Source organism: Platichthys flesus, chromosome 9, assembly GCF_949316205.1.
Source record: "Platichthys flesus chromosome 9, fPlaFle2.1, whole genome shotgun sequence".
Taxonomy (NCBI): domain Eukaryota; kingdom Metazoa; phylum Chordata; class Actinopteri; order Pleuronectiformes; family Pleuronectidae; genus Platichthys; species Platichthys flesus.
In genome coordinates this window covers 5,169,667-5,195,775 of record NC_084953.1, presented here as the reverse complement: position 1 = coordinate 5,195,775, position 26,109 = coordinate 5,169,667, and the positions used below count along the sequence as shown (strand labels likewise).

Genomic DNA, 26,109 nt, shown 5'->3' with positions numbered 1-26,109 from the left:
GAACGTTTCAAAGTGAGAGAGTGAAGCTCTATTTTTTTAATGGTCGGGGGGGGGGCAGAAATGGCAGAATAGACACAACAAGCATATTGTTCATCATTTCCTGAGGCTGACTGATTGTAACAGCGAGGGAAAGGGAGGGGGGGGGGGTGCCCAGGCCGACCATAAAAGCTGCAGAGATTGGAGAGAGTCATTGAAGTGAGAGAACAAAGCTGTTGCATTTGGCAAAACATGACACCAGCTGCTGTTGCTTTTCGGTTTTCTATAGTATCTGGATGTAGAAAATGAGGAGCAGCAGTAAAATGCAGTGTCAACATCAAGTCGTGCAGAGTGTAGATCCTGGAACTGCTGTCAGGGCGGAGTCCTGCACACACATCCCCATGCAGCAGGGAAAGTTTGGATCAAAATTTTTTTTTAAACTCTCCAAATTTAGGAAGTAAGTTTTGCATGAATCCTGGTGGCATATCAAGAAATCTGCTAAATGTTTCTTAAGGCAAAGAATACAAATATTCTGGTTTAAGCTTCAGGGACACAAAAAATATAGTCGATAGATATTATAAATTACACTGAACTCATCACATATGCTGTTATGCAACAGAATTGAAGAGACAATCAGAGTGGTTGGATTTATTTAGAGCAGTAGGTCTTCAAATGCAGCCTCCAAAGAATGCAGCCAACTTAAATGTTCAACTTTCAGAATTGTGCATTGATCATAGAGCCTATTAACTGGCCCCTCTGGGTAAATTGTGGCACCTTCACTGTTTAAACTTAACAAATATAAAGTATATCACCTATTGTAATATGTCTGAATGTCAGGACTTATTGCAACAAGATTATAAATATTATTTTCAATACTTTCTTCGTGTACAACTACTCAAAAACAGAAGAAAACTCGTGTTGTATATTATACATTAATCTGTATATGTGGACACAATGTGATAAGTTGGATTTGTTTCAGAACAAAAAAGCTACAAAGTGTATACTCATAAATACTTTAATGTATGGGGCGGGGGGGGGGCGGGGGGGGGGGGGGTCTGGAGCGCCAGCAGTCCTCCGCTGTCTGGTGACGCTCTTCCTTCCTTTCCCACACACACACACAGAAAGCTTGAGTTTTACCGCAAGTCCCATTCTGTGCCTGCGGTGCGACGGACTGTGATTCCAGCCTCTGAATCAACTCGACACGGAGCCGCTGTTCACCTGAGAGAGAGAGAGAGAGAGAGAGAGAGAGACGTTCACACCTGAGCTGGATCTGTGGATGAAGTTATGCGTAAAAAGACGCACCGCTCGTCGTGACGCAGCGTCACCGCTTTGGATGAAGAGCTCTCCCTAAAAAACTTAAACCCGAACTGGCAGTGGATTTACTGAGCAACTTTTTGAGGCTTGTGGATATCATGAGGATTTTATACGTGTTTGTTGTGGGCTTCATAAATGTGTCAAGTAAGTTGGGACTTCATTTTAAAAGCTTGGATTGATTTTAAACAAACCACAGACTTGTGCTAATGAATACATGTGATTAACACTTGAAGAAAGAACGGTTTCTCAATACTGTCTTATTGTTGTATTCTTTCTTTAATAATCTATGTTGTGTTAAAGGTGTTTGTTAAGAGCCTCAGATTGTGGAGAAATCTCTGAGCCCCTTAGGGAAAAAAGAAGCTCATCCATGTTTCCTGCCATTGTTCCTTGGATCCGGGGTTAAATACCAGGGAGAGGGAACGTTGGATAAACTCTTTTACTCAGAAAAGTGAATCCCAGGAAGCTTTTACTTTTAGATTTTTAACTGAAACTATGAAAAAAAGGGGAAAGATAATATCTGAAGATGCTGCAGATGAAATAGCAACTTTTGGATGTATACACTATAAGATCATGGATTAATAACCTGCAGCAGAAACAGATCCATGTAGAGGAATTTAGTTACTGTATGTTTGGTTCTTGTACTTTACGTCTTGAGTAATATTTGAAACACAGTGGAAGGAGGATTACACATTATAAGGATTAATGGAACAAATGGGAGCTTGATTTCAAGCCATTTTAACATTATAAAGTATGTTTACAATTTATTAGGAACAGACTAAACATTCTTATACAAAACACTGTCGTGAAACTTGAATAAAGTTAGAGGATTTTTGATTTAAACACATTCTGCAAAGGTATCTTTTAATCAAATTTAAAAATCAAGAGATAAGACGTTAGAGCTTGCCTCCTGAAACATGGAGACTAGTTAATGTATATGAACCCCTGTTAAATCCAGGCTTTAAGAGAACAAGAGGCTAATAGCCTGTTTTCCAGATGCCGTGATCGACTTGACCATGATCTCCACCGCGGAGGTCACCGACGTCGACCACTTCAGCATCTCCTGCATCGATGGAGGGAACGGCCCTGCCCAGGACAAGATGAGCATCAAGAGAGACAATGAGATTCTCAAGTTCCCCAAAATGCCAAAGTTTAACGTGCACAAGCCGAGGACCACGGAGGTCACGGCCAGAGAGTTCCGTGAGCTGGATCACATCGGGATCTTCTACTGTGAATCCTCTCAGGACGATCCGCTGCGTGAGACGGTCACGATGATCAACAACTACGTGGGAGGTGGGTTCAGACGTCACTCCACCATTTGTTTTTTTATGTTCTATCCCTTTTTCACTATATCCATCTGATTTCCTCTATTAACACCTTTTCTTAACTCAACAGCTAATTTCATTCCAACCCACCTCACGCTGACGGCCAACAAGGGAGCGACAGTGAACCTCAGCATGGAGCTGCTCAGCTCCCAAAAGAGAGACGTCACGTGGAAGTACAACGGTAAGACACAGTGACACCACTCCAGGAAGGAAGACACTGTGAACAAATACATGTCAACACATTGGAAACTATGCTCCTCATGTGCAGGAAACTACTATTACATGACTCACTGGAACGATGTGATGAACCGCACCGCCGTCCTGACGGTGGAGAACGCAGCGTTCGCCAATCAAGGCATCTACAGCGCCAGCTACGTGGGGGACAGTCCGCTGTACGGGGCCTGGATGAGGCTCATTGTCAGAGGTTCGTCTGAGGGCCGACATTCACCCTGTTAGAAACATAAACACACACTCACACACACACATACACACACACACACACAGGGCCACTCTCCAGATTGTACCTAGGCTGTTTTTTGTGACAGTTTGTCAAGTGCAGATTAAATTAACTAATTTCCCACAAATATACAAGTTTGAAAACTCATTAGAACAAAATACAAATCAAAAATCCATCCAGCCATTCCGCTAATCCTCGGAGGGCTGCAGGTGGAGCTGGAGCCAATCATTCAACCAGTCATGCTCAAATTCACACCTACGGCCAATTGAGAGTCTCCAATCAACCCAATCCACAGGCTGGATGTGTTGGACTGTGGGAGGAAAAGGGAAAACCCACACAGACACAGGGAGAGCGATGTGACCCCACACAGAAAGAACCCGACATACAGTCACCTCCATTTGAACCGTTTTATTTGCAGAGAAGTGTTAAAGAGAAAGAGGGATGACAACACAGCAGTTATTCATTAGTCTCTCATCATGAATAAAGAAACAAATCAGTGAAAACTAAATTCTGAGGCTTGATTCTGTCACCAGCTCAGAAATAGTCCAGCACTCAACAGCCTGTGGAATATTGGTTTTATTTTGACAGAGCCAGGCTATTCCCCCTGAGTCTAGTCTCTATGTTTAACTAAGCTAATCAGCTGCTGCTGCTTATTAAGAAGACTCGAGACATGTGCTACTAATGTCCTGAAATCATAACTCTCCTTAACATCCTCAGTATTTCATGATGAACACACAAATACAAACACACTTTGCCAAATTGTGAAATGCTTGTTTCATTTCAGCAAAAACGTAATGGTGAGCTAGTGCTTTTAATTTGAAATGAGCTTTAAATCATGATGTGAACTCTGGTTACAGGTCATATAGTTTATTTCATGTTAGTTCCGATATCTCAGTAATGTGTTCACCAGATGCAGTGGTTTTCTTCTGTGCATTTCAATCTGCTTGCTTCATCCTCCATTGTTTAATTGGATCCTATAACATAAACACACCACATGTGCTATGGGAAAGCATCCAAAACATAGTACTATATGAAATTGTGTGGTATGCATTGAAGTAATCCCCCTGAATGTCTGCACGCTGTCAAGGAATGATCTGAAGCTTCATTTCAAGAACTCTGGCTGTTTCAGATAAACTGTACAAATGACCAGCAAAGATTAAAAAAGTGCATTACATGATAAATTACAGCATGTTTGAGTCTAAGGAGAGAAATTCTGTTTCCCTGCAGACTGCCCTGCTAAGAAGTGGGGTCCTAGCTGTGATAAGGCCTGTCCCGAGTGCATCAACGGGGGAGAGTGTCACGATATGGACGGAGACTGTATCTGTCCTCCGGGATTCATGGGGATGCGCTGTGAGACAGGTTGGTGATGCACTCGATGCAACATCCTCACGTGTGAAGTTGTACGAGTCTGTGTGAGAGAAAGACAGTAAAAGTGGGAAAGAGAGTGAAGATGTGTGTGTCCAACATCTGTCATGATTCTCAAGATGTCAGGAGAAGCATTAAGTTCTATGTTCAAGGCTGACTACAACAAAAAACACACAAAGATCCACAGCCTCAGCAGCAGCTCTGTGACCTGATGATGCATGGTTATCTTTTTAACAACAAATATCAACATTCAACAACAAATATTTTGACATTAGAGGAAAAATGCTGGATTTCTTCTCTCGGCAACAGAAATACCTGCACAAAACTTCAAGAACAATATTTCAGTTTGGACCAAAGTGGGAGTGACACTCCAATCCACCACGAGTTAACAATAGAACGATTTGACATATCTTCTGTGATTTCCCCGAACTGGAATAAGCAGCCCTGTGAAAAACTGCTGTTTCAGACACCGGGGCATTAGCGTCACTGCTTCAAGCCGCTGCTGCTGCACAGGTGCAAGTAAGATTCAGCATCGAGGACGATTCATTGTGACACGTCTGAGGTTTGATGAGCCAAGTGCTCCTCATTCAGATTCATGGAGCATTCCTGCTCAGATCCCTTCTGCTGAGCACAGGGTTCGCCTGCTCTTCACGATAAGCAGTTTAATGTGCTGATGAGAAACATTTTGAACGAGGAGACGTCTCAGGACTGTGATATCGCAAAATAAGGGCATAGTGTCGGTGCACACTAAACTAACTGGGTAAACTTGCTGAACATAGCACCTATGTAGCACTGGGGTGCCCCTACCCAGTATAAGTTTAATCTTCTGCAAAGAAATGGCAAATATGCACCTATTTTATTTGCTAGTAATACATATGGGTTTTTCTCCGACCCAGTCCCAGATCCATCCTTCTACCAAGGTTCCTGGTTATCCATCCAGAGTAGCATTAATTGTGAAGTCACAATCGGACACTTGTCGAGACGTTTCAGAAGCTTTAGGAGGCAAATCTTCTTCAGCTGCTTTTGTACAGACATAAAAAAAACATATAAATCACTAGAGGAGAGGTAAAAACCTGAAAACACATCACACGTCTCCTTTAATATACAAATATATCGGTCTTTTGTAAATTATGTGATCTCTCAGCTTTGGCCAGATTCTACAGACTCTGGTCTGCGGCATGATACAGCAAAACACGAGGAATTCATAAAAACACATTTGTGAATTTATCTTTCTCTGATGGTTTGCAGCCTGCAGAGAAGGAATGTTCGGTCGGAACTGCCAGGAGTCGTGTGGCTCCGAGCTGAACTGCAAGGGGCTGCGGTTCTGCCTACCAGACCCGTACGGCTGCTCCTGTGCCAGCGGCTGGTTTGGCATCCGCTGTGAGAAGCGTAAGCATCAGAGGAATTAGTCCCTGTTTTTCCTTTTATAAAAGTTATACGCGTATCAATGTAAAAACACAAGTCCAACCTTTTTGATGTGGGATCATATGCAGTACAGCGTTCTGCTTTCTCCTTTTCTGCAGCCTGTCACAATGACATGTATGGACCAGACTGCAGGCTGAGCTGCAACTGCCAGAATGGAGGAGTGTGCAACCGGTTCAGTGGATGTCAGTGTCCCAGAGGCTGGAGGGGACCGAACTGTGAGAGGTCTGGTAGGTGTTGTCCCAGAAATATCAATCCTTCCTTTTTCCCTGCTTCCTATGCGGTATATGGAATATCCCCCAGATTCACTTTCTTCATCACTACACAGCACGTTCCCATTACCATCCTCTTCCTCCTCATCAACCTTCTTCATCATCACCACATTTCACCAAACGGGCTGGTTTCTCCAGTATCTGCTAAAAACCCCAGTGAAGCCCTAAAACCAGTTTGTCTGGTGGAATGTTCTTGTTCCTGCACCTGAAAAAGTCAAATCATGTTCAAGCTGAGTCGTGTGTTTTATAAATCGGGCTACGATTGTGAATGGGGTGTGAAGTAACATATGGATGACGACAGATTTATTTGTCTGTGAAGAACCACACACAGCGCTGCAACATCGATGAATCTGTTTCCACGCTCTCACTCCTCTGTGTGCGGCCACTTCATTTTTCTCTGTCGCTCTCCGGCTCGTCTCTTTCTCACCGTCTGTTCCATGCGTCTCTCTCCTCGGTCAGACCGGGCTCCCCAGATCTTGGGCCTGGAAACTAACTTGGAGTGGAATCTCAACTCCAGCCCCAAGATCCATTGTTCAGCCACAGGAAACCCGCTGCCCAGCCACCACGGCATCGAGCTGCGGAAGCTGGACAGCTCTGTGCTCAAGGTAGGAGGACCGGCAGTCACTCACAGAACCCCGGCCAAGATACTTTAACTTACACAGGTACTGAATCCAAAAATAAGCAGAAGGTGATCAAGTCAATATTCAAAAACTTCATACACTAGAATGACGCTTTAAAATTCCTGTTAAAAAATATTTTTCATTGTGAGAAGTGTTATTTTCTAGGTGAAGGTTCAATGGGACGATTGTTACTGGTTTAATTTAAACTATGAAGCTGGAGCAGGAAGATGGAGATGGTTAGCTTAGCTTAGCATAAAGACTCAACACATTTCTTTAAACTTTAATCTCAAACAGAAACTAATGGGGGTTTTAAAGTAAGTTAAAGGGGAATTCTGATATTTTTTAAATTGGACCCTTTGTATATAAATGTGGGTGTGTACACGTACTGGTATAAACAAAAGCCTCAGATTGACATGAAGCTGTATCATGTATCTTTGTGGCCAGCCAGGTGTTTCCAGTTGCTATGCTAAGATAAGCTAATTATCTCCAGATTCAAGCACCATGTCTAAACACAGACAGGGGAGAGGATGATCTTCTCAACTCAGGAAATTGTAAAATCAAACAAATTACACCATTAATTACCCAGTTACTGCATAACATGAGTAACTTGTGTATCTCTACCCACATTGTCATGGAATGAGTCATCAACCAAACACTAAAGTTAAGTTGTACTGCGCCTTTAAGTCTGATGTGATGATCACAAAGGTTGCGTTAATCTGTGAGGAAGTCAGCCACACAATGGTTTGACCAGATAAGCCTCTATCGCAGCACAGGGCAGCAGTCAGCAGCTTGTTGACTTCAAGTGACACATTCACGTTTACAGAAACTATCTGATAAAGAATGTTTCCCACAGGAACAAGAACATTTATCCTTGTGAGGACGTTCTTCACATAAATCACAAAGTTAAATAGGTGCAGGAAATAGAAAGGGTTGTTTTTTATCGTGGGCTGCTTTGCTGTATTGTGTTTTGTGTGTTTGACTCCCAGGCTTCTCACACCATAATGGACGCGAACAAGAGCATCGCCCTGTTTGAGATCCCTCGCCTGAGCGCTCAACAGGGAGGAATGTGGGAGTGCAGGGTGTCCACCAATGGAGGCCAGGACTCCCACAAGTTCAACGTCACCATCAAAGGTCTGTCTGGGATGATTGAATAGAACATACTTAGCAAACGATGATACTTTATTCCTGAGAGAATATAAAATCGTAAATCTTCACCCTGTCTCCACTCAGAGCCCCCTGTGCCCATCGCTGCCCCCAAACTGCTGGAGAAGAGCAGTAAGCAGCTGCTGGTGATGCCAGTGGACGCCCACATCCGAGGAGACGGCCCCATCATCTCCACCCGGCTCCTGTACAAGCCTGTGGAGAACGGAGATTCTTGGTCCTCCATTATCGGTGAGCACGGGCAGAGATATGACCAATTAGTCTGATTCATTTTTTTGGACGGTAAAACAAAACGTTGCAGGAACCAGTCTTCATCATAATTTCGACACATCATAAGCTCAGCCAAGGCAACATTGTGTTAACATAAACTCTGCAAGAAATCATCGCTTAGGTTCCTAGTGAAACTAATCGTGAATGGAAAAGCTGGCAGAGACAGAACAAAACCAATCAATCACACGGATAAGAAATGTTTCTTCTGCAAGGCACAACAGCTTCTATATACACGAAGAGATCCCACAGAACTCAAGTGGCCTTGTTTCCATTTAGCTCTGGTTCCATATGCAAGTTATCATAAAGTTTATTCATTCCTATGGGAACTGCTGTGATCTCAGATGTAATGTGAAACTCCTCCCCTTTGGTATTTGTCAGTATTTGCATCCATGTGCGTTGAGAGAGTTGTGCTTTTTGTGTTGGATTTCATACAGACCGTTTTCACTTTGTGTTTTAGAATGAAGGAAGGAAGTTAGAAGAAAATGGAATAAACTATGAGGATATTTTACAAAATAATATTTTTGAAATTCTAATTGATTAATTAACTACACAGTTGAACTATAAACAACGTCAAAAAAACTAAATTAAATGAAAAAGACTCTTGGCTAATTCGTTTTATTCCAACCTCCTGTGGTACAAAGTACTTATGGTCTGTCTGAACATCACCACAAACAATATTTTCATGGAATCAAAGAAGGACCAAAAAAAATTTCAGAGGGAGTCTCACAACCAGTCGGAGATTAGTTAGGTCGCCAAAGTTTTAAATAAATGTTATTTAAAGGGATCACTGTAAGTGAAATGTTGTGTAATCAGCTAGTTGTTGTCCAGTCTACAGTGAAAAGGAACCAATCACACTGATGAACCTGGAGCCTTCGACTCGCTACCGCGTCTGTGTGCAGCTGAGTCGTCCTGGAGAGGGAGGGGAGGGGGAGCCGGGGCCGGAGGCCATCATGGAGACCGACTGTCCTGGTAAGACCCAAATAACTGCCCCGACAAATTCATACAAAACACACTCAAATATTGTACACAAACATATTTGTCTGGACGTTTTTTCCAGGACACAAATGTCTATGGTCTTAACCACAGAGCTTAACAACTGTGGTTACGTCTGATTATGTCTGGATTTGATCATTTTCTGCTGAGTCATACGTTTCCCGGGCCTCAAGGAGCCAGAATCTGTCCTGATCACGCAAATCTGGGGCAAATATAGAAAACTGCTGGTGGTAAATTGTATGAGGCCACTTAAAATAAAATGAAGACCCTGTGGGATCGAGTCTTCGAATCATAAACATCCTGTATTAAAATGCCAGAGGCCACATATTTGATTCCTCAATGTTTGTGGTGCAGAGGGAGAGAGAATGTCGGCGGGTGTGAACTGAGAAATGTCTATTTTGGATAGCGTGATGGATTGGCTCTTTGGTAATATGTGGTCAGGTCCATGTGTAATATGAAACAAATTATATTGGTTGAAAGGAAACCTTGTTCTATTTCACAAGCACAAACTACTTCGACCTGGAGAACGAGAGTTAAAAAAGACCAGAAAGCAGATTAAAACCATAAAGAAAAGAAAATTCTAAAAACCCAAATGATCCAAAATCAATAACCAAAAAAATACTTTATTCATGCTGTTTATTTATCCATTTAATATCCTGTATTGTACTGAAGCCTGCACATAATGACAAGACGACACATGGGCAGGTCATGGTTTGATCACAGTACCCCCAGTATACCCACAATAACATGGGGTACTTTATTATATTATTTTTATTATGAATACTCTGTGAGTATAACTGTGAGCTCACTTCCTGATTCTTGCTCCTTATCTGTGAAATAAGTTTTAAAAGAATCATAATTTTGTTTCAATGTTTCAATCTTTAAATGTTACGTTAAGAGAATAATCATATTTATAATTTTAAATAAGTAATTGTCATTTGCGGCAAGTGACTTACTGAGGAGCAGTGAACCAGGAGCTGTGCGGCTCATTGTGTGTTCTCTGTCACCGCAGAGCCCACAGTTCAACCTGAGATTGACATCAGTTCGGCGGAAGGCCGCAATGTCACGGTGCACTGGCGGCTGCCGGGCAGCGGTAGCGTTAGTGCCGGCGCCGCCTCGGGCTTTTTAGTGCAGCTCTTCGGGCCGCCGCCCTACAGTGAGAAGCTGCTGGACGGGACCACCCTGCTCAATGTGCTCTCCACCAAGTTCTACGGCCTGGAGTACCAGCAGGACTACACCGTGGTGGTGCGCCTCATCAACTGTGGCAGCCGGGGGCCACCGTCCAAACCCTATCGCTTCCGCATCAGCAGCCAGGGTAACTAAAGCCTCTGCTGGTGGTTAGGGACCAGCTGCAGTGGATTTGGGAGTAGGGCGTGAACAAAAATTCCAAAACCTGTGTATCAATCAAATTATTGATAAGAAAAAAAGCTTCTCAGTGATTCCTAGGATGCTTTTATCAAACCCATATGACAGAAATGGATATTTTACGGTTTAACCTTCAACTTTATCGTAAATAAGTAAGAAACACAACCAAATACATCAATCCATACTTTTTGTGTAACTCTGCTAACTAAGAGACACACAGACAAAATAAAAACACAACCTCAGCAGTGGAGGTAATTTCCATGTGAAATGTAAACATAACTGCACATTTCTTTATGAATTGCTTGAAAAATAAAGGCTTTCATAACATGAACCAATTTAGGCTAAAAGTAATATTTCAAGTTTTTAATAATTCTGTAGAAAATGAGCTTCTTCACTTTACAAACTGAGGATAAGTCTCTGGTTGGTTCTTAGTGCCTCACTCTCTGCCCACAAACTTTGTGTGAATCGGGGAAAAGTTCAGCAGCTGATAGTCGGGTGTTAGTTTGCAGTAAATGGGGATCAGCCAGCTGGAAACAGATCCATCTAACAGAATGGTGACGAATAGTTTTAAACCCCAGTCTTTGATTCTAAAGCTTCTCCAGAGCCTAAAAGCCTTTGATTGGAAGCCCTACATTTATTTAACACAATCACCGCCTCACAACGATCTTGTCTCTGTCTCAGGCCCGTCCTCCCCACGCAACGTCCAGGCCCTGCCTCTGTCCGTGTCCGCCGTTCAGCTGAAGTGGCAGCCCCCCGAGGATCCCAACGGAGGCATCATCAAATACATCATCGAGTACCAGCCTCTGGGCCAGGGGAGCCCTCACCCGTGGGTGGACACGGACGACGGGAACAAGACCACCAAGGACGTGACGGCGCTGAACGGCAGCACGGTTTACCAGTTCAGGGTGAGGGCCTTCTCCAAAGTGCCCGGGGAGTGGAGCAAGTTCGTTCAGGCGGCGACACAAGGGGACGGTGAGTAGAAGTTTATCGTTATGTCACAGGACAGAGTACTGACATGTTGATGGTGCTGCGTTCACATTCAGTTGGCAAAAGGGATCAACATTAGTAAGAGGGCACGATGCAGTGGTTGTTGGTTCGAATCCGGGGTCTTCCTTTGTCCTGTTTGCATGTCCCCCCCGTGTCTCTGTGTGGGTTTTGTCTTGGTTCTACAGCTTCCCCCCACAATCCAAAGACATTAGGATTAGAGTTGGGTTCTTTGGAGACTCTAAATTGTTCAAAGGTCTATAACATAATAAAATAAAAAGCTCACATACTCAAACTATATTTAGTGCTGCAAGCCCCACCCCTAAGGTTCCAGTACTTTTTTTGAAACACTGCCTTTTGCCCAATTTCAGATGGGATTGGCTCCAGCTCCCCTGCAAACTTTAAAAAAGATAAGATGTATAGATGACGGATGGACATTAGTAGCTCCATAGACCCTTATGAAAATGAATTCATAAATACTCCACATAGGCTATTCAAATTCATGTGAGGTAACCGTGCTGGAAGCCTTTACTCTGGCACAGCAGCAGAACTGTGAGATGCTAAATCGTTACTGGAATTGAACTTCTTTTCAAAAGGAATAATTAAACTTCCCGGCATACTTAATAATTTTCCTGGATGTAAATGTAATTTCCTTAAATAACTCCAAGTTGAAAAATCTCTACTCTTCTGTACTTGAAGCCAGCAGTGGGCTCGTTCCCTCCCTGGCGCTGAACAGGACCACCCACACAGAAACAGACATTTACTCCTGATAATAATAAATCCCATTGAACTGCCGATTTATCTCCACTGCTGAAATTCATCTCCTTCCCCTCTGATCCAAAAAAAAAAAGGCCTTCAGGGTTTAACCCCGACCACCCAGGGTGTGGCCGGGAGGCCTGGGGGGGACAACTACCAGCTGATGGTGGCGGTGGTGGGCTCGGTGACCGTCACCTGTGTGACCATCCTGCTGGCGCTGCTCGCTCTGTTCTTCATCCGCAAGACGCTGCTCAACCGCCGCCGCACCTTCACCTACCAGTCGGGATCGGTGAGGGAACACCGGTTGTTACGCTGTGGAATGATTTCTCATTGAGTTGTTTCCTTTTGATATTGAAACTGTCCACGCCTCCAGGGTGAGGAGACCATCCTGCAGTTCAATTCTGGAACTCTGACCCTGACGCGGAGGCCCAAGCCCAGCCCGGAGCCCCTCACCTACCCAATCCTGGAGTGGGAGGACATCAAGTTCGAGGACGTCATCGGCGAGGGCAACTTCGGACAGGTGGCTAAACTCTCAATGTGCTTTCTGACAAGTTGAAATGTGCGTGTGTCATTGTTTATGCAAAACACTGAAGCTAACAACAGCCTTTTAAACCAGGTGATCAAAGCCATGATCAAGAAGGACGGCAGCAAGATGAGCGCTGCCATCAAGATGCTGAAAGGTAAACGTGGGACTCGTTCATGCTACATATACACATGTGTTTACTGACACACACACAAACAAACTGGGAATCTCAGGCTGCAGCAGCTGTGTGATGCTGTGTGACTGACGCTCCTGCAGAGTTTGCCTCGGAGAACGACCACAGGGACTTTGCGGGGGAGCTGGAGGTGCTGTGTAAACTAGGGCAGCATCCCAACATCATCAACCTGATCGGAGCCTGCGAGAACAGAGGTGAGTGAGCGACACCTAGTGGATTCCATGTGCTTTGACATATTTGGGTTATGTTTATATTGCTCTATTTTATTTATTAATGTAGTAACTTACTTTCTCAGAATTTCTTCCCGTTTAATAACCTCCTTTCATGTCTGATTTGACCAACTCCTATACATTATATTTGATATATATTATCTTTATTTAATCTTTGTGCATTTCACATCTCTTTTAGCATTTCATTATGTTATCAATATTATTCCATCTTTATCTTTTTCTCAATTAATTTCTCATTCTCTCATTTTGTATTTATTTAATTTTTATCTCATCTCTTGTAGCATTTCATTATTTAATCTTTCCATAAACAGATTCTACATGTGACTTGGGTGATGGACAAGAAGTTGGAGCCATAAGCTTCCTGGTTTCTGTTTCTAGTTCGATAACATTTTTTTTCCCTGCAACAATAGTCTAAAAGGAGAAAACACACAAATTCATAACATCAAATATAAAATACTCTGAAACGTTGGTTACTGTCTTGGTTTTTGCAGAGAAGATATTTTGGAAAACGGTTCCTGCAGGAAACTCCGCATGTCCTGATCAACACAACCTCCTGTAACTCTATAGGAACATAATTGTTTTCAGGTTTTGACCAGTCCGTCCATTTCCACGCTTTTCTTTCCTTCCACATACGCTCCTCACTGATTGTGTTGGGCCTCTCCCTGGTTTGAGGGAAGTCTGCAGGTCACAACTGCCTGGTGACCTGTGGGAACTCTGGGTAATACAGCTTCAGTCATCTGGTTGAGCTCTGTGAGGATTCTATGAACGGTCCGGTCGATCTGTGTGAAGACAGAGCTGTCGGAGGAGAATCTGGAGAAGAGGAGGAGAAGCTGTGTGTCTTCACAGGCCGATGCAGGCAGGACAAGCAAGGCCTGGAGGACAAAGATGTTCTAATTGTCACGCAGATCAGATGATAAAATGCTAATTAGCAGGAGTCACGATCTGTAATGAGACTTTACAGGGATTTCACCACATCAAACACTGGATAACAAAGGGTTGAGACTACAGGAAGGATCCGAGTGACACACTGACCGTCCCTCTGTCTCCTCCAGGTTACCTCTACATAGCCATCGAATACGCTCCCTACGGGAACCTGCTCGACTTTCTGCGGAAGAGTCGGGTGCTGGAGACCGACCCGGCGTTCGCCAAGGAGCACGGCACGGCCTCCACGCTCACCTCCCAGCAGCTGCTGCAGTTCGCCGTGGACGTGGCCACGGGGATGCATTACCTCAGTGACAAACAGGTACGAGAAGAAGTGTGTGGTGACGGACATGTGGTCTGGTCCTCACTTGGTTAGAGGCCTTTTTCAGGGGCTGGGTTTTATGGGTAGAGTCTAGATTGGTCTGTGAGAGATTCACAACAGTTATAGGCTTCCCTCTTATCACGATGTGTCTGTGTTAAAGATTCATGCATCATGCCTGTTGTTATGTAATAACCTCTCTCCTCCACCCGCTCTGCATCAGTTCATCCACAGGGATCTGGCTGCCAGGAACGTTCTCGTTGGGGACAACCTGGTGGCGAAGATCGCCGACTTCGGTCTGTCGCGCGGTGAAGAGGTCTACGTCAAGAAGACTATGGTGAGAGATTTCTGGAAACTTTTTTAGAAATGTGTTTTGGTTTCAGCCAGCAGAGGTCACAAGTTCTTTTGAGAGTTAATAGTAATTTAGCAGTGTATTACCTTCTCACTGTATTTTGAAAAACCAGGAACAACATAAGACGAAATATAAAAACATCTGTATTTTATATTTGTATATTATTTTGATCGTTTATTTCCGATGCTGTGTGTCATTGTACAACAGGAGGAAATGATGGAGGTGGTGTTTGTCTTTCAGGGGAGGCTGCCTGTTCGCTGGATGGCCATCGAGTCCCTGAACTACAGCGTCTACACCACCAAGAGCGACGTGTGAGTTTCACACTCAAAACACACAAGTCACTGCCGCACCTGTTGCAGGAAGTTGAGTTTTCAGGATCTCGATAATCAGATTATAACTTAATACTCTATGATTCTTCCCTTTTATTTACTCTTTAGCTTTAAATTAACTTTTAAAAAAGTGTAAATAATGCCCCCCCCCCGCCTGTGAAGTTTTGATTGTGTGCTCCACACAGCCGGCCACAGAAAACAACAAATCATCCGTCTGTCAGTGGCAGGGTGATAATCGTGTGCTGTGTAACTGATAAGCACAACCAGGAAGCCTCGGGTTGAACTCAGCAGACGGACCGAGACGTTGGTTCTGTCAACTGGGGCCTATTTATACACAGCAGGGGACAGCTAACGGATGGAGTGTGCAGGCTGCCTGTGGAGCCGGAGAGATTTATAAAGATGCTATAAGAGAAGAGTGTGATAGGAGATAAACAAAGAGAAAGACAGAAAGCACAAACTGCACTTCTCTGCTCTGCCACACGGTGTTTCTGACATGTTTAAGTGGATCATAAGGTAGAGCAGACTGAATGAAAGACACATGGAAGATATTCTTGTGGAGACACTCAAGGTTCCTCATCAGGCGCAATACTTTAATTTTGAGAAAGATCTGCATTGCAAAGAATAGAGTCAAGTAATGAAAATAAAGCACTAATTTAATTTTCTAAGCTTTCAAAAGAGGATATTTGAAATGCAAAAGTAGAATTTCCAGCTCCATTTATTGCCTAGAAACATTCACGATAAATTTTTAACTTTTTAATATTATCACAAAAGGCCCTGTTCCAGGTTAATTTGAGACATTCTGTCAATTGTTATTATCAAATAATGCAATTTTTATATTTTGTCCTATCTGTGTTCCAACTAATCGACTGACATGTGTTTCACCTCTCTCCCAGCTGGTCTTTCGGTGTCCTCCTCTGGGAAATCGTAAGCTTAGGTAAGTTTATTGTCTAAACCTTTGTCAAAGCAGAAACTTGACCTTGTTTACAAGTGCGAAAATTGCTATAAAAGGTAAAAACACAGCAAGTCACATCAAAACACACATATTTAAAACTTTAAACTTATTTCACATATATTTGTATGTAATGCTGATCATAGAGCTCCTTTTCTAAAAACGATTTCTTGTGGAAATCGTTAAACATTTATGTGGTTTCCTGTTATTTACTTGTTCAGTTCTATTTCCTTATGAAGACTTTATTTTAAAGGGGGGGAACACTTCCTGATCATCATGATTGACAATCTCAATTGCAATAGTTCTTCCCTTTCCTCTATCTGTATTAGGTGGCACACCTTACTGTGGGATGACATGTGCCGAGCTTTATGAAAAGCTGCCACAGGGATTCAGGATGGAGAAACCCAAGAACTGTGACGACGAGATGTAAGAGTTCACTCGGCTGCTGATGAGCTGTGTCTGTTCGTCTTTTCTCCTTCTCACCATAATTCACCCGTGTGTGTCTCTGTGCAGCTACGAGCTGATGAGGCAGTGCTGGAGGGATCGGCCTTACGAGAGACCCCCCTTCTCCCAGATCTCCGTGCAGCTCAACAGGATGCAGGAGGCCAGGAAGGTAACGCTGCTTTCACACTGTGGACGTGGGAGAATGAGTAAACGTCCTGTTGTTGCCTTTCGGGACAACGTTATTCCAAGATGGTCGCCCCCATTGCTACAAGCACGGTGTTATTGTTGAGACTTATTGTTTCCTTCAACGATCTTTCCCTTAAATTACATCTAGGAGGCTAAAGGGAAGGTTAATTTCTAATTTGCTTTTAAAATATTGTGCTATGATGTTTAATAGGACAATAACATAAAGAGACTTCCTCACGTTTTCAGTCATTTAAAGAACCCACAATGAAAAGCTTCCCATTCCATCTTCCAGGCTTACGTGAACATGGCTCTCTTCGAGAACTTCACCTACGCCGGGATCGACGCCACAGCCGAGGAGGCCTGACCACCAGCCCCCCCAGGCCCTAGCACGCCACGCAGCTCCAAGAGGAAGTCCCGAGGATGGTCGCCGCGCTACTGCCACCTCCCCGCTGCTCAACGCCGAGACAGGAGGACCAGGCGCTCTTTCAAAACCACCCAGTTATAGATGGAGGACTGTGAAAGGACACTGTGAGGAACGGGGAGAAGTCAAGAGGCATAAGGAGGAGTGGAGTACCGCTGGGATTTGGATGGAGAGATTGCGAAACCTTTTGGGAAATATTGACACTGCCATTAAAAACCATAGTCAGAGAAAAGACACAGCATTGTTCATCTTACTGTAACAAAGGTGACGATGCTGAACCCTTTTCTCTGAGAGTGGAAAAAGTGGCAAAATCAAGGAGCTCCGTGACTTGTTGAAAACACCACCAGGGCCTGTGGGGTGTCGACGCTTTATTTTTTTCTCCAGTGCTTTAAATCAGGGGTGGGGACTTTTACTTTCTATCAAGGGCCATTTAAAGTTCTCGACTATCCTTCGAGGACTGTACTAAATTTCTAAAACACTTATATCACCCTAACTTCTAATGTGACGGCTGGATCTGCCTCTCTTTGGGAAGGCGTCTGATGTCAGATGGTAGTGATGATGCCCATGGCGATTTGTTTCTTCTATTGTTTTAATCGTAGAGATAAACTGGAGATTTCTCTCAGTTTCCCTCTGTGTTTCTGATGTGGGACTAATTGACTGAGGTTTCAGATTCGTAGCTGCGATCGCTCATCATCAAACTTTCTCACATAACATTGAGAGGCGGTGGACTAGTGGCAGAGACTTGGACTATGGGCAGAAAAGGTCTCTGGTTCGTCTCTGGTTCGACTCCACGGAGAGAGAACAAAAAGACGAACCTGGATTGATCTGTCCAAAAATCAAAGAGGATTCTCCCTACCCTGTCTAGAGCCCCTGAGCAAGGCACCTTACTCCCCCAACCTCTGCTCCCCGGGCGCTGTACATGGCTGCTCACTGCTCTGTGTGTCCTGCACCCGATGAGTTAAAAGCAGAGGTTAAATTTCCCTACCTGCATGAGTGTGTCTGTGCATGTGTTTGGGATAAATAAATGCATCTTAATCTCAATCTTAATCTTGTCTCTGTCAGAATACAGTCGTGTGCGAGCTGCTTGTTGAGCTCCCAGAATCTGCCAAAGACCATTAACTCTCAGTGCATTCATCTTTTCTCAACTCAACCAGTTAAGCTGCAGGTTTTCGAGCTGTTTTGTTGGTGAGATTCGTCTTTTTCAACACTGAAAACAAGACACGCTCACTTTTTCTTTTACCTCAAACAAGAAAATAACCTTTTGTCCATTTCCCTTGGAGAACATTCACATCTACAAGTGACAACCATGTTAAGATTCCTTTTGTTTTTGTCTATTTAACGCAAAAAATATTATTTGCTGCTATGGGAATTTGTTTTTGTTTTTCCGAGTCGCTTCTTTTCTGTTTTTATTCATGAACTGCCAACGCAAATCGATTCTGCATAAGGCAGGACGTCCCCCCCCCCCCCCCCCCTGAATGGAGAAAGAACTTTTTTTCAAGATAAACACTCAAGTTCTCAGACTGGACGAAGGACAAAAGACATTTAATGTAGCACTTAAATCCAGCCTCATGTTTGCCTATCACTGCCAAGGGAATGTAACTACTGCTGTTTGTATTATACATATATGAAGAGTGACAGACCGATATAAATGCAACCGTAGGGCGATTGTGTTGCTTCACCAGAAGAGCCGTTGTTTGTAAAGTACTACTAATGAAGGTCTAGGACCGTTATAGTTTAACCTTAACACTATGCAACCTAACTGCTGCATGTATCCAGCACATATGAATGTACAGTATGTTTTCATTAGGTGGTTATTTGAATAAAGCTCTTGTGTGGTGACTGGACTCATCACCACAAGTAGTTTGATTTAATTTCAATTCAACTTTATTTGTATAGTGAAGCCAAATAACAACAGGCATCCTCTGATAGTTGGATGTTATTGTTTTCACCGCTGACAGGGACTCTGATGGTTTGTTGTCGCCCTGTGAATGTGGTGAAGCTGGAGGTCAAAGTGTCCCCGCAGAGTTCAGGAACCGTCCCCGGCTGCACCGAGCTGATCTGTCTCTGAGTTTCCTGCATGAGGCCGACCGCAGGCCTCGAGCTGTCTGTCAAACAGTCTCAGTGGTTCGCTCCAACACGCAGACAAAAGCAAACGCACACATTTATAAGACGCAAACAAAAGCAGTTGAACACAACGAATAATAAATCCTGGGAGCTATGTTCAGTTTTTATTAAGACTCTCTTAGAAAGGTGTTGCTCAGGTTTGTGCCGTTGTGAAGATGTGTAAGAACAGCAGTGTGATGAATATTTTTGGGAGTCATGTTTAATGTGTTTGTTGTAATTGTTACATTAGACGTATGTAAAATGTACATTATGTTTCCAGTACATGCGTCGGTCTTACTATCTCATGCTGATCAAAGCCTTGAGAGAAGTGCCTTAAAACTAGGAACAATTTTGGCAAGAATTCAAGACTTCATGTAATAATTGTTAAAAAAACGTATTTCTGTTATTTAATGCTGAAAATGAGGAACGTAATAGTTTTTGTTTCTCACTTTTTATAAATACGTTATGTCTTCAGACAGACATGGATGTAAACTGTAAGTTGACAGGTTGGTAGAGGCACCGAATCACAAGGCCTGTAGTTTAGAGATTAGCATGTGGAACAGGAGGTTTCTCCAGAAGCAGTGGTTGTTGTAAACATCAGGATCATCTAGTGAGAGATGTCCTGATTATAGAGCAGCAGACTTTTCCTGTTTTTCTTGTACGGATGAATGTGATAGTTTGATTAGTTTGTGGACGATTTGATAGATTTAGATTTTATATAAGTACTTGTGCATTCAGTCTATTTGGATTCATGAATTTTCAAGATTAAAACCACACATAGATGTGAATGATGCATTTAAACTACATATAAACGTGTAAATGATTATGAAAAAACAAATATCTGATTATTCGAGTATCAGTAATAATTGTGAAGAGTTTAAAATCCATACATCCTCTGCAGAAAGACCAAATCATATCCCAACTAGTTTTAGACAGTTTAAGCAAAGTTTGTTATGATCTCTTTAGTTGTTCGATCCGAGAGGAATTGAGAATCTGAGAAACTTGTAGAACTTGGGTCACTCCTCCCAAACATGAAGCTCATTTCCTGCTCGAGCACAGTTTGTGACATTGGTCCGACCCCTTGGTACTTTTCCTAATCCTGCCCCCTGATGCCACCTCCACACCGTGCACAGCAGAGGACACACAAAGCTCATACACACACATCTGCTGGGTAAATGTTACATGTTACAGTTGCTCGTGATTCCTCCGACCACCATGAATCTGTCCTGCAGGTGGGAGATGCTCCTCATTGTCAGCTTGTGGAGTCGAGTGAACTTTGTGCCTGGGACATATTGTGAGGAGGCAGCTGTCAGTCATCTGTCGAGGGAAGGTATGGTTCCTTTTGTCCAGTCGGAGTAGAATTTAAAATGACAAATTCAGTCAAGTGAAAAGAGGATTTTAAAATATACTGTTTATTTGTAGTGAAAATCTATTGTGTCACTTTTTGCTTCAAACAAGTTAAATGAACAATGCAAATAAGTAATATGCAGCATTTTTATTTTAACATTAATACTAATAAGCTTTATATATATATATATATATATATAGCACATTTAAAAGCATTAAATATAGTTCATGGGGCTTTTCATGATGAAAGTATTGAAGCAGAACTTATTAAGACAATAAAAGATGTTAAAACAATACAAAAATATACAAAGAGTAAAGAAATGTAGACAGAGGATCTTTTTTTGTATGAGTTTGTCCAAATCTTTGGTTCATAATCACAGAAATCCTCTTCATTTGTTTTTGCACATATTGTGATGAGAAGTGAATCCAGTGAACTTAAAATGGGTGACATTCCTCATTTCTGGAGCAGATGTTTTGCTGTTGAAGGACGAGCAGGATCCTAAATGTTTCACCCGGACAGGACTGGATTTCACCTGCTTCTTTGAGGCAGCAGACAACAGGACGTACGAGTTACTCTACAGGTTCAACAGGTCTCTCACACATCATGAAGTACTTGTGTCTCGCAGGTTAAGAAACCTCACAGTAACTGTACAAGTTAGGAAAGAGCTTTGCTTCATACACTGTTCCACACGTCTGTCGTTGTGTGTGATTGTGTGAACTTGTCCCTTCTTCTGATCACAGCCAGTGGACAGGGATCAGGTGTGATGTGTCCGCCCAAGAACAAGGAGACGAAACCTTCCTCCACATCTGCTTGTTTCCGGCTGCAGATGTTTTGTTGTTTGTGGAAACGCACGTTGAAGTCGTGGAGCACAACAGCAGCAGCAGCCTCTTCAAAAGGACTGTGTCTGTGGAGGACCACTGTGAGACAGCTTCACTTCTACCATGTGTACTTGTTTTTAAAATAATAATTATAGATATTCTTACTAAGCCTTACACAAAAAATATGCAAAAAATATTTTGGATGATTTGTAAATATACACAATTCGAGTGTAAATCCTTAAATCCAATCGTCCACCATCATTTTCCTTGTTTATTTAAATTTAGTTATTATTAATAGTATCTGCCATTTTGTTGGAGTGAGCTTTCGAATCCCATCATCAATTGAAGAATTCAAAATGTGACATTTTTAATCTTTCTTTTTTACATTTAATATGAGTGTTTTTCTACCGGTTGATAAAAGTAGATGCTCTGTGAATTATTCCTCAGTATCACAGTTGGATTGAGGCTGGGAGACTTTAGTGCCTCCTCAAACCCTCTGGATAATTTTTAACAGTGTATATATTCTGTCATCTGTCACTAGTTCTCCTGGATCCTCCACTGAACCTGTCTTTACACCAAACTGGGCGAGCTGGGCAGCTGCTGGTGTCGTGGAGAGTAAAGGTCCCGACTTACTGTGAAGATGTGATGTACAGGGTTCGATATTTCTACCAGGGAGTCGGAGAGAAGACAGAAGAGGTGAAGTTCTCCAATGCTGCAAACAACTTCCTCCTTTTAGATTTTGTTATGTTGGCCAAGACCAAAACATTTAAATTTGTAAAATAAATAAAGACTAAATGTTTTGTTTGAAGGTTAAAGGAAAATTTAAAGCTTAACAATTATTTTCACACTGGATTTTATTTATTTACCCAAGAGTATTATTCATGTGATCATTTATGTTTCTGCCTTGTGAGTTGATTTCTAACAGCCTTTAAGGTTAAATCATTTATTTATCAGTTGTTGGATGTAAGGGATATTAGACTGATTAGTAATTAATTAAACATATCATGATTTGTTGATTTTCTTCTCAGACAAACATGTTTATTGCACTTATCTTAGTATAATTATATTTTTGCTTTAACATTCAAGAACAAGTTGTGTGAATGAAATTGTAACATCTGACATATGTGCTGATTCCAGGTGAAGCAGGACGAACATAACAGATTCATACTGGACTCTCTGGTACCAGGGGAACAGACGGAGGTCCAGGTCTCGGTTAAATGTGCCTATAGTCCCAGTGGAGGACACTGGAGCCACTGGTCCCAACCTGTGAGAGGCATCGTTCCCCAGAGCGCTGGTGGGTTTCGACCAGTAGAGAGTGGATGATGTTATTCAACACATACTTTACCTCAGTGTTAAAAACGTCTTTACCTTTCAGATGATGTTTCACTGGTTTGTTTCACCCCCGACTTACAAAACGTCACGTGTCAGTGGAACAGGAGCAGACACGGGTTAGAAAACTACAAACTGTTCTACAAGATCGATCTCAGGTACAGAAACATTTATTATGTTTGTTTAAGACATAACCACAATATTTGTAGTTCTTTTAAGACTGTGGTCACTTGACTGTGATTCAACGTACAGCTCTGACCCTTTCAGAGACGAGTGGAGCGAGTGCACGACTGACGAGTTCACTGACCTGTGTCGTTTCGATGGAGTCGAGTCCAGAAAGGTCCGGATCAGACTGAGCGGTGCTGCAGCTCCACTCGGCCGAACCTTCTACACCGGAGACTTCACTCTGAACAACACCAGTGAGTGAGTTTGGTGACTTGGGCGGCGATAAGGAAGTTTGAATCCCACGTTGTCTAATGAGTCTTATCTCCCGCTTCTTTTCCATCAGGCCTTAGAAAAAGTGTGGTGTCGTGCTGTGTGGTGTCGTTGTTATCATTGAAATGTATCTTTGTGTTTGTTCTTTGTGTTTTAGTCAAAACGTCTGCACCAGATCATCTGAGAGGAGCGATGGAAACAAACCAGTTGTGTTTGAAATGGGATTCTCCTCTTCGCTCTGTGTCAGCTCACCTGCAGTACGAGGTCGCTTACCGGACCAGACCGGGCGGAGCATGGAGGGTGAGAGGTTTTCTTCAGTGGCTTTTATTTTTCTTTAACTCTTTTCATCGGGTCAGACGTCCTCCGGGGTCTGGTCAGGATTTTGAGTTGATGATTCCTTTGCTTTGTGTAGAATCGGATGTAATCGTTAGAATTATTCTGGTTGGTTTGTGGAAAGACGAAGCATGTACCTTGGCCGAGATTTAGAAAACAAATCAAGACAAGTAAGAAAAGAACTTCATCAATTTGACAAAACGTGCACTGCAAAAAGTTACAATGCATGTAAATACAGAAAAGTGATGGAAATTGCAAAAATGAGAACAGAAACATTTCCAGGGGACCAAAAAAAGTGAGGAACCTGATGTGGATCCATGTTTTGTGAAGTTTTTGAAATCTGCCATCAATCAATGGGGATGAAACTCCACGAAGCACTGAACTACATCAGTTTCATCAGGCTTTTGCATGTGTTTTCAAAATGTCTAGTGCATTGAGCTCTCTCGGCCACCGTAAGCATGAATGCTGCCGAAATATCATCCGCACATGACCACTAGATGGTGCCAGAGTAATAATTATTTTTTTAATATTGTTCATAAACTGACAAATTCAGGGTGAAGGTAAAAAAAATAAGATTCCTGCAGGAATTTGCACAAACATGAAGATGTGGGAGAAAGATTTGAAAAGGAAACAATCACAGCGTATGTTTGTGAGCATGGATATAATTTATGGGACTGTTGTTTTAACCAAATGTAAAGAAGTCATCATCTCTAAGATTGAATGTTCTTAATATTGTAAATTAATTCCAGATTTTGGTCCACAGAGAGTTTCCCTGGAGGGACCAGAGCCGGGGACGTGTCTGGAGGTGTCAGCTGGGAGTCAGTACCACGTGAAGGTCAGAGCCAAACCTGATGGATCCCTGTACTCAGGCCTGTGGAGTGACTGGTCCCATGAGCTCACTGGTCGAACCCCCACTGACGCAGGTAAATTCCCAATGGTGCAAATCACATTAGAAAAATATTAAATGATGAATAATAAACCATTTAAACCTTAATGCAGTAAGAATAATCAAATCTTTTCAGGTTTGTGGCTGATGCTGTGTATCCCCGTCTCCATGCTGATCACTGTGACCTTTCTCATTTCTACGTATCTCAGGTAAGATCTTATTCCGGCTCGTTCATCCTTTACACCCATCACTTTTTAAATAGATGTCAAATTGCACTAAACAAGTCATTCTGTATTTTCCCAGTAAGCTGAAGCAGTTATTTTGGCCACCGCTGCCCAACCTGGACAAAGTCTTACACAACTTTCTGACAGACATCGACAAGCAGAGATGGGTAGATATAGATTCCTTAGTAGAGATCTAGATTCAGATAAAGTAGATAGATCACACTCGGTTCCAGCTCCATGATCTGTGTCCTCCGCTGCCTCCACAGGATCCTCCTCTCACACTGAAGCAGTGGTCGGAGGAAACCACTGAATCTGTGCTGGAGATCATATCCGAAGACGTGAGGAAACCATCAGAGGAGTCCACCGAGCTGCTGCCACCAGAGGAAGCTCCCTCCAGCGGGGAACAGGTCGACGGGATCCCTGGAGCTGAGGTGTTTCCAGACTACGTGACCTTGAACAAAGAGTGCATCGTCCTCTGTCCACAGAGAAACAAGTACATGTACGAGACGGTCGGAGAGGAGCGAGGCCCAGGCCCGGAGGTTGAGCTTCTCCAAACATGTGGATGTTCAGTCACACAAAGCTCAGCTAGTGACTTCCTCAACTTCTCCTACGAGCCTCTGGCCGAGGCTGCAGACAGACCTGACTGCCCGGTTCCTCCTGTCAGGGAACCAGGAAACATCTACACGAACCTGCCCTGCAGCTGAATGTGCAGTCAAACCAGTGGACTTCTTGGTTTTTCACTGGAGCTGATCTGAGGTTTATTTTGCACTTTTCACACGAACAGGAGAACTCACTGTTTTGTTGGACAATGATTAAAAACTTGGGTTTAAACAAGAGTGTACCACAGCGTTAGTTTGAATCATAAATCATTCTGTCACCTTTGTCTTTAGCTTGTAAAATAAAGTGCTCGGGTGGATAAAACCAGAGATTCACACAGTTCAACTTTTATTACAGTTCAACCTTTCGGGTTAAATGCTGCTCCATATATTTAGTCAACAGATGATATATATGTATAACGTTGGTTTGTAATTGTAAATAAGATTATCTACACATCATGACTGGGAATCTTCAGAGGAAACAATAACTCACAAGACACTTTGCTATTTATCTGCATTTCTGATTGTTGTTGTATGTTTAGAGTTACCTGGATTAATGAATGAAAAACACTTTGTTTCATATTTTAACTACTTTGCATTGTATGTATCTTCAATGTATTTTTTTTTAATCGCACTCAAAACATTTAGACACATCACTTCTAAGTTATCCCCTCCCAAACAACGTTGTTCTTTTTCATTACTTCTTACTATTAATACTCAAGGGTTTGTATTTTGTTGCAATAAACATAAAATGTCTTATTTTCTTTAAGATGCATTTTCTTTAAAGTTCATTTGAAACCATAACATCTGAGAAGCTTCAGCGGTGATGCAGGATATGATGATTCGACACTAGGTGGCAGCAGATATCAACAGACAGACACGAGATGGTTCTT

General features: G+C 42.7%; 2 protein-coding genes across 6 annotated transcripts; both read left to right on the top strand.

Moving 5' to 3' along the window:
- The first annotated feature begins 1,119 nt into the window (after positions 1-1,119).
- Positions 1,120-19,015, top strand: tie1 (tyrosine kinase with immunoglobulin-like and EGF-like domains 1). 4 transcript variants are annotated; one of them, XM_062396199.1, is made up of 24 exons: positions 1,120-1,434; positions 2,284-2,580; positions 2,683-2,793; positions 2,881-3,036; positions 4,297-4,428; positions 5,683-5,823; positions 5,958-6,086; positions 6,588-6,733; positions 7,735-7,879; positions 7,979-8,140; positions 9,008-9,148; positions 10,185-10,487; positions 11,219-11,509; positions 12,373-12,566; positions 12,651-12,797; positions 12,894-12,957; positions 13,077-13,187; positions 14,276-14,466; positions 14,687-14,800; positions 15,056-15,126; positions 16,038-16,078; positions 16,423-16,519; positions 16,607-16,706; positions 17,016-19,015. In XM_062396199.1, exons 1-24 carry the CDS (start codon positions 1,389-1,391, stop codon positions 17,085-17,087), a joined length of 3,402 nt encoding a protein of 1,133 aa, XP_062252183.1. In that variant the 5' UTR covers positions 1,120-1,388; the 3' UTR covers positions 17,088-19,015. The 4 variants fall into 4 exon arrangements, with proteins under 4 accessions (XP_062252183.1, XP_062252182.1, XP_062252186.1 ...); XM_062396198.1 differs by having other exon boundaries at positions 15,023-15,126; XM_062396202.1 differs by lacking the exon at positions 10,185-10,487.
- A 1,292-nt stretch (positions 19,016-20,307) lies between these two features.
- mpl (MPL proto-oncogene, thrombopoietin receptor) lies at positions 20,308-25,975 on the top strand. Of its 2 annotated transcripts, none has more exons than XM_062396203.1 (12): positions 20,308-20,577; positions 21,064-21,220; positions 21,336-21,514; positions 21,955-22,109; positions 22,551-22,707; positions 22,789-22,900; positions 23,010-23,161; positions 23,335-23,477; positions 24,274-24,433; positions 24,533-24,605; positions 24,700-24,787; positions 24,887-25,975. In XM_062396203.1, exons 1-12 carry the CDS (start codon positions 20,430-20,432, stop codon positions 25,322-25,324), a joined length of 1,962 nt encoding a protein of 653 aa, XP_062252187.1. In that variant the 5' UTR covers positions 20,308-20,429; the 3' UTR covers positions 25,325-25,975. The 2 variants fall into 2 exon arrangements, with proteins under 2 accessions (XP_062252187.1, XP_062252188.1); XM_062396204.1 differs by having other exon boundaries at positions 20,310-20,577; positions 21,064-21,184.
- The last annotated feature ends 134 nt before the right edge of the window (positions 25,976-26,109 follow it).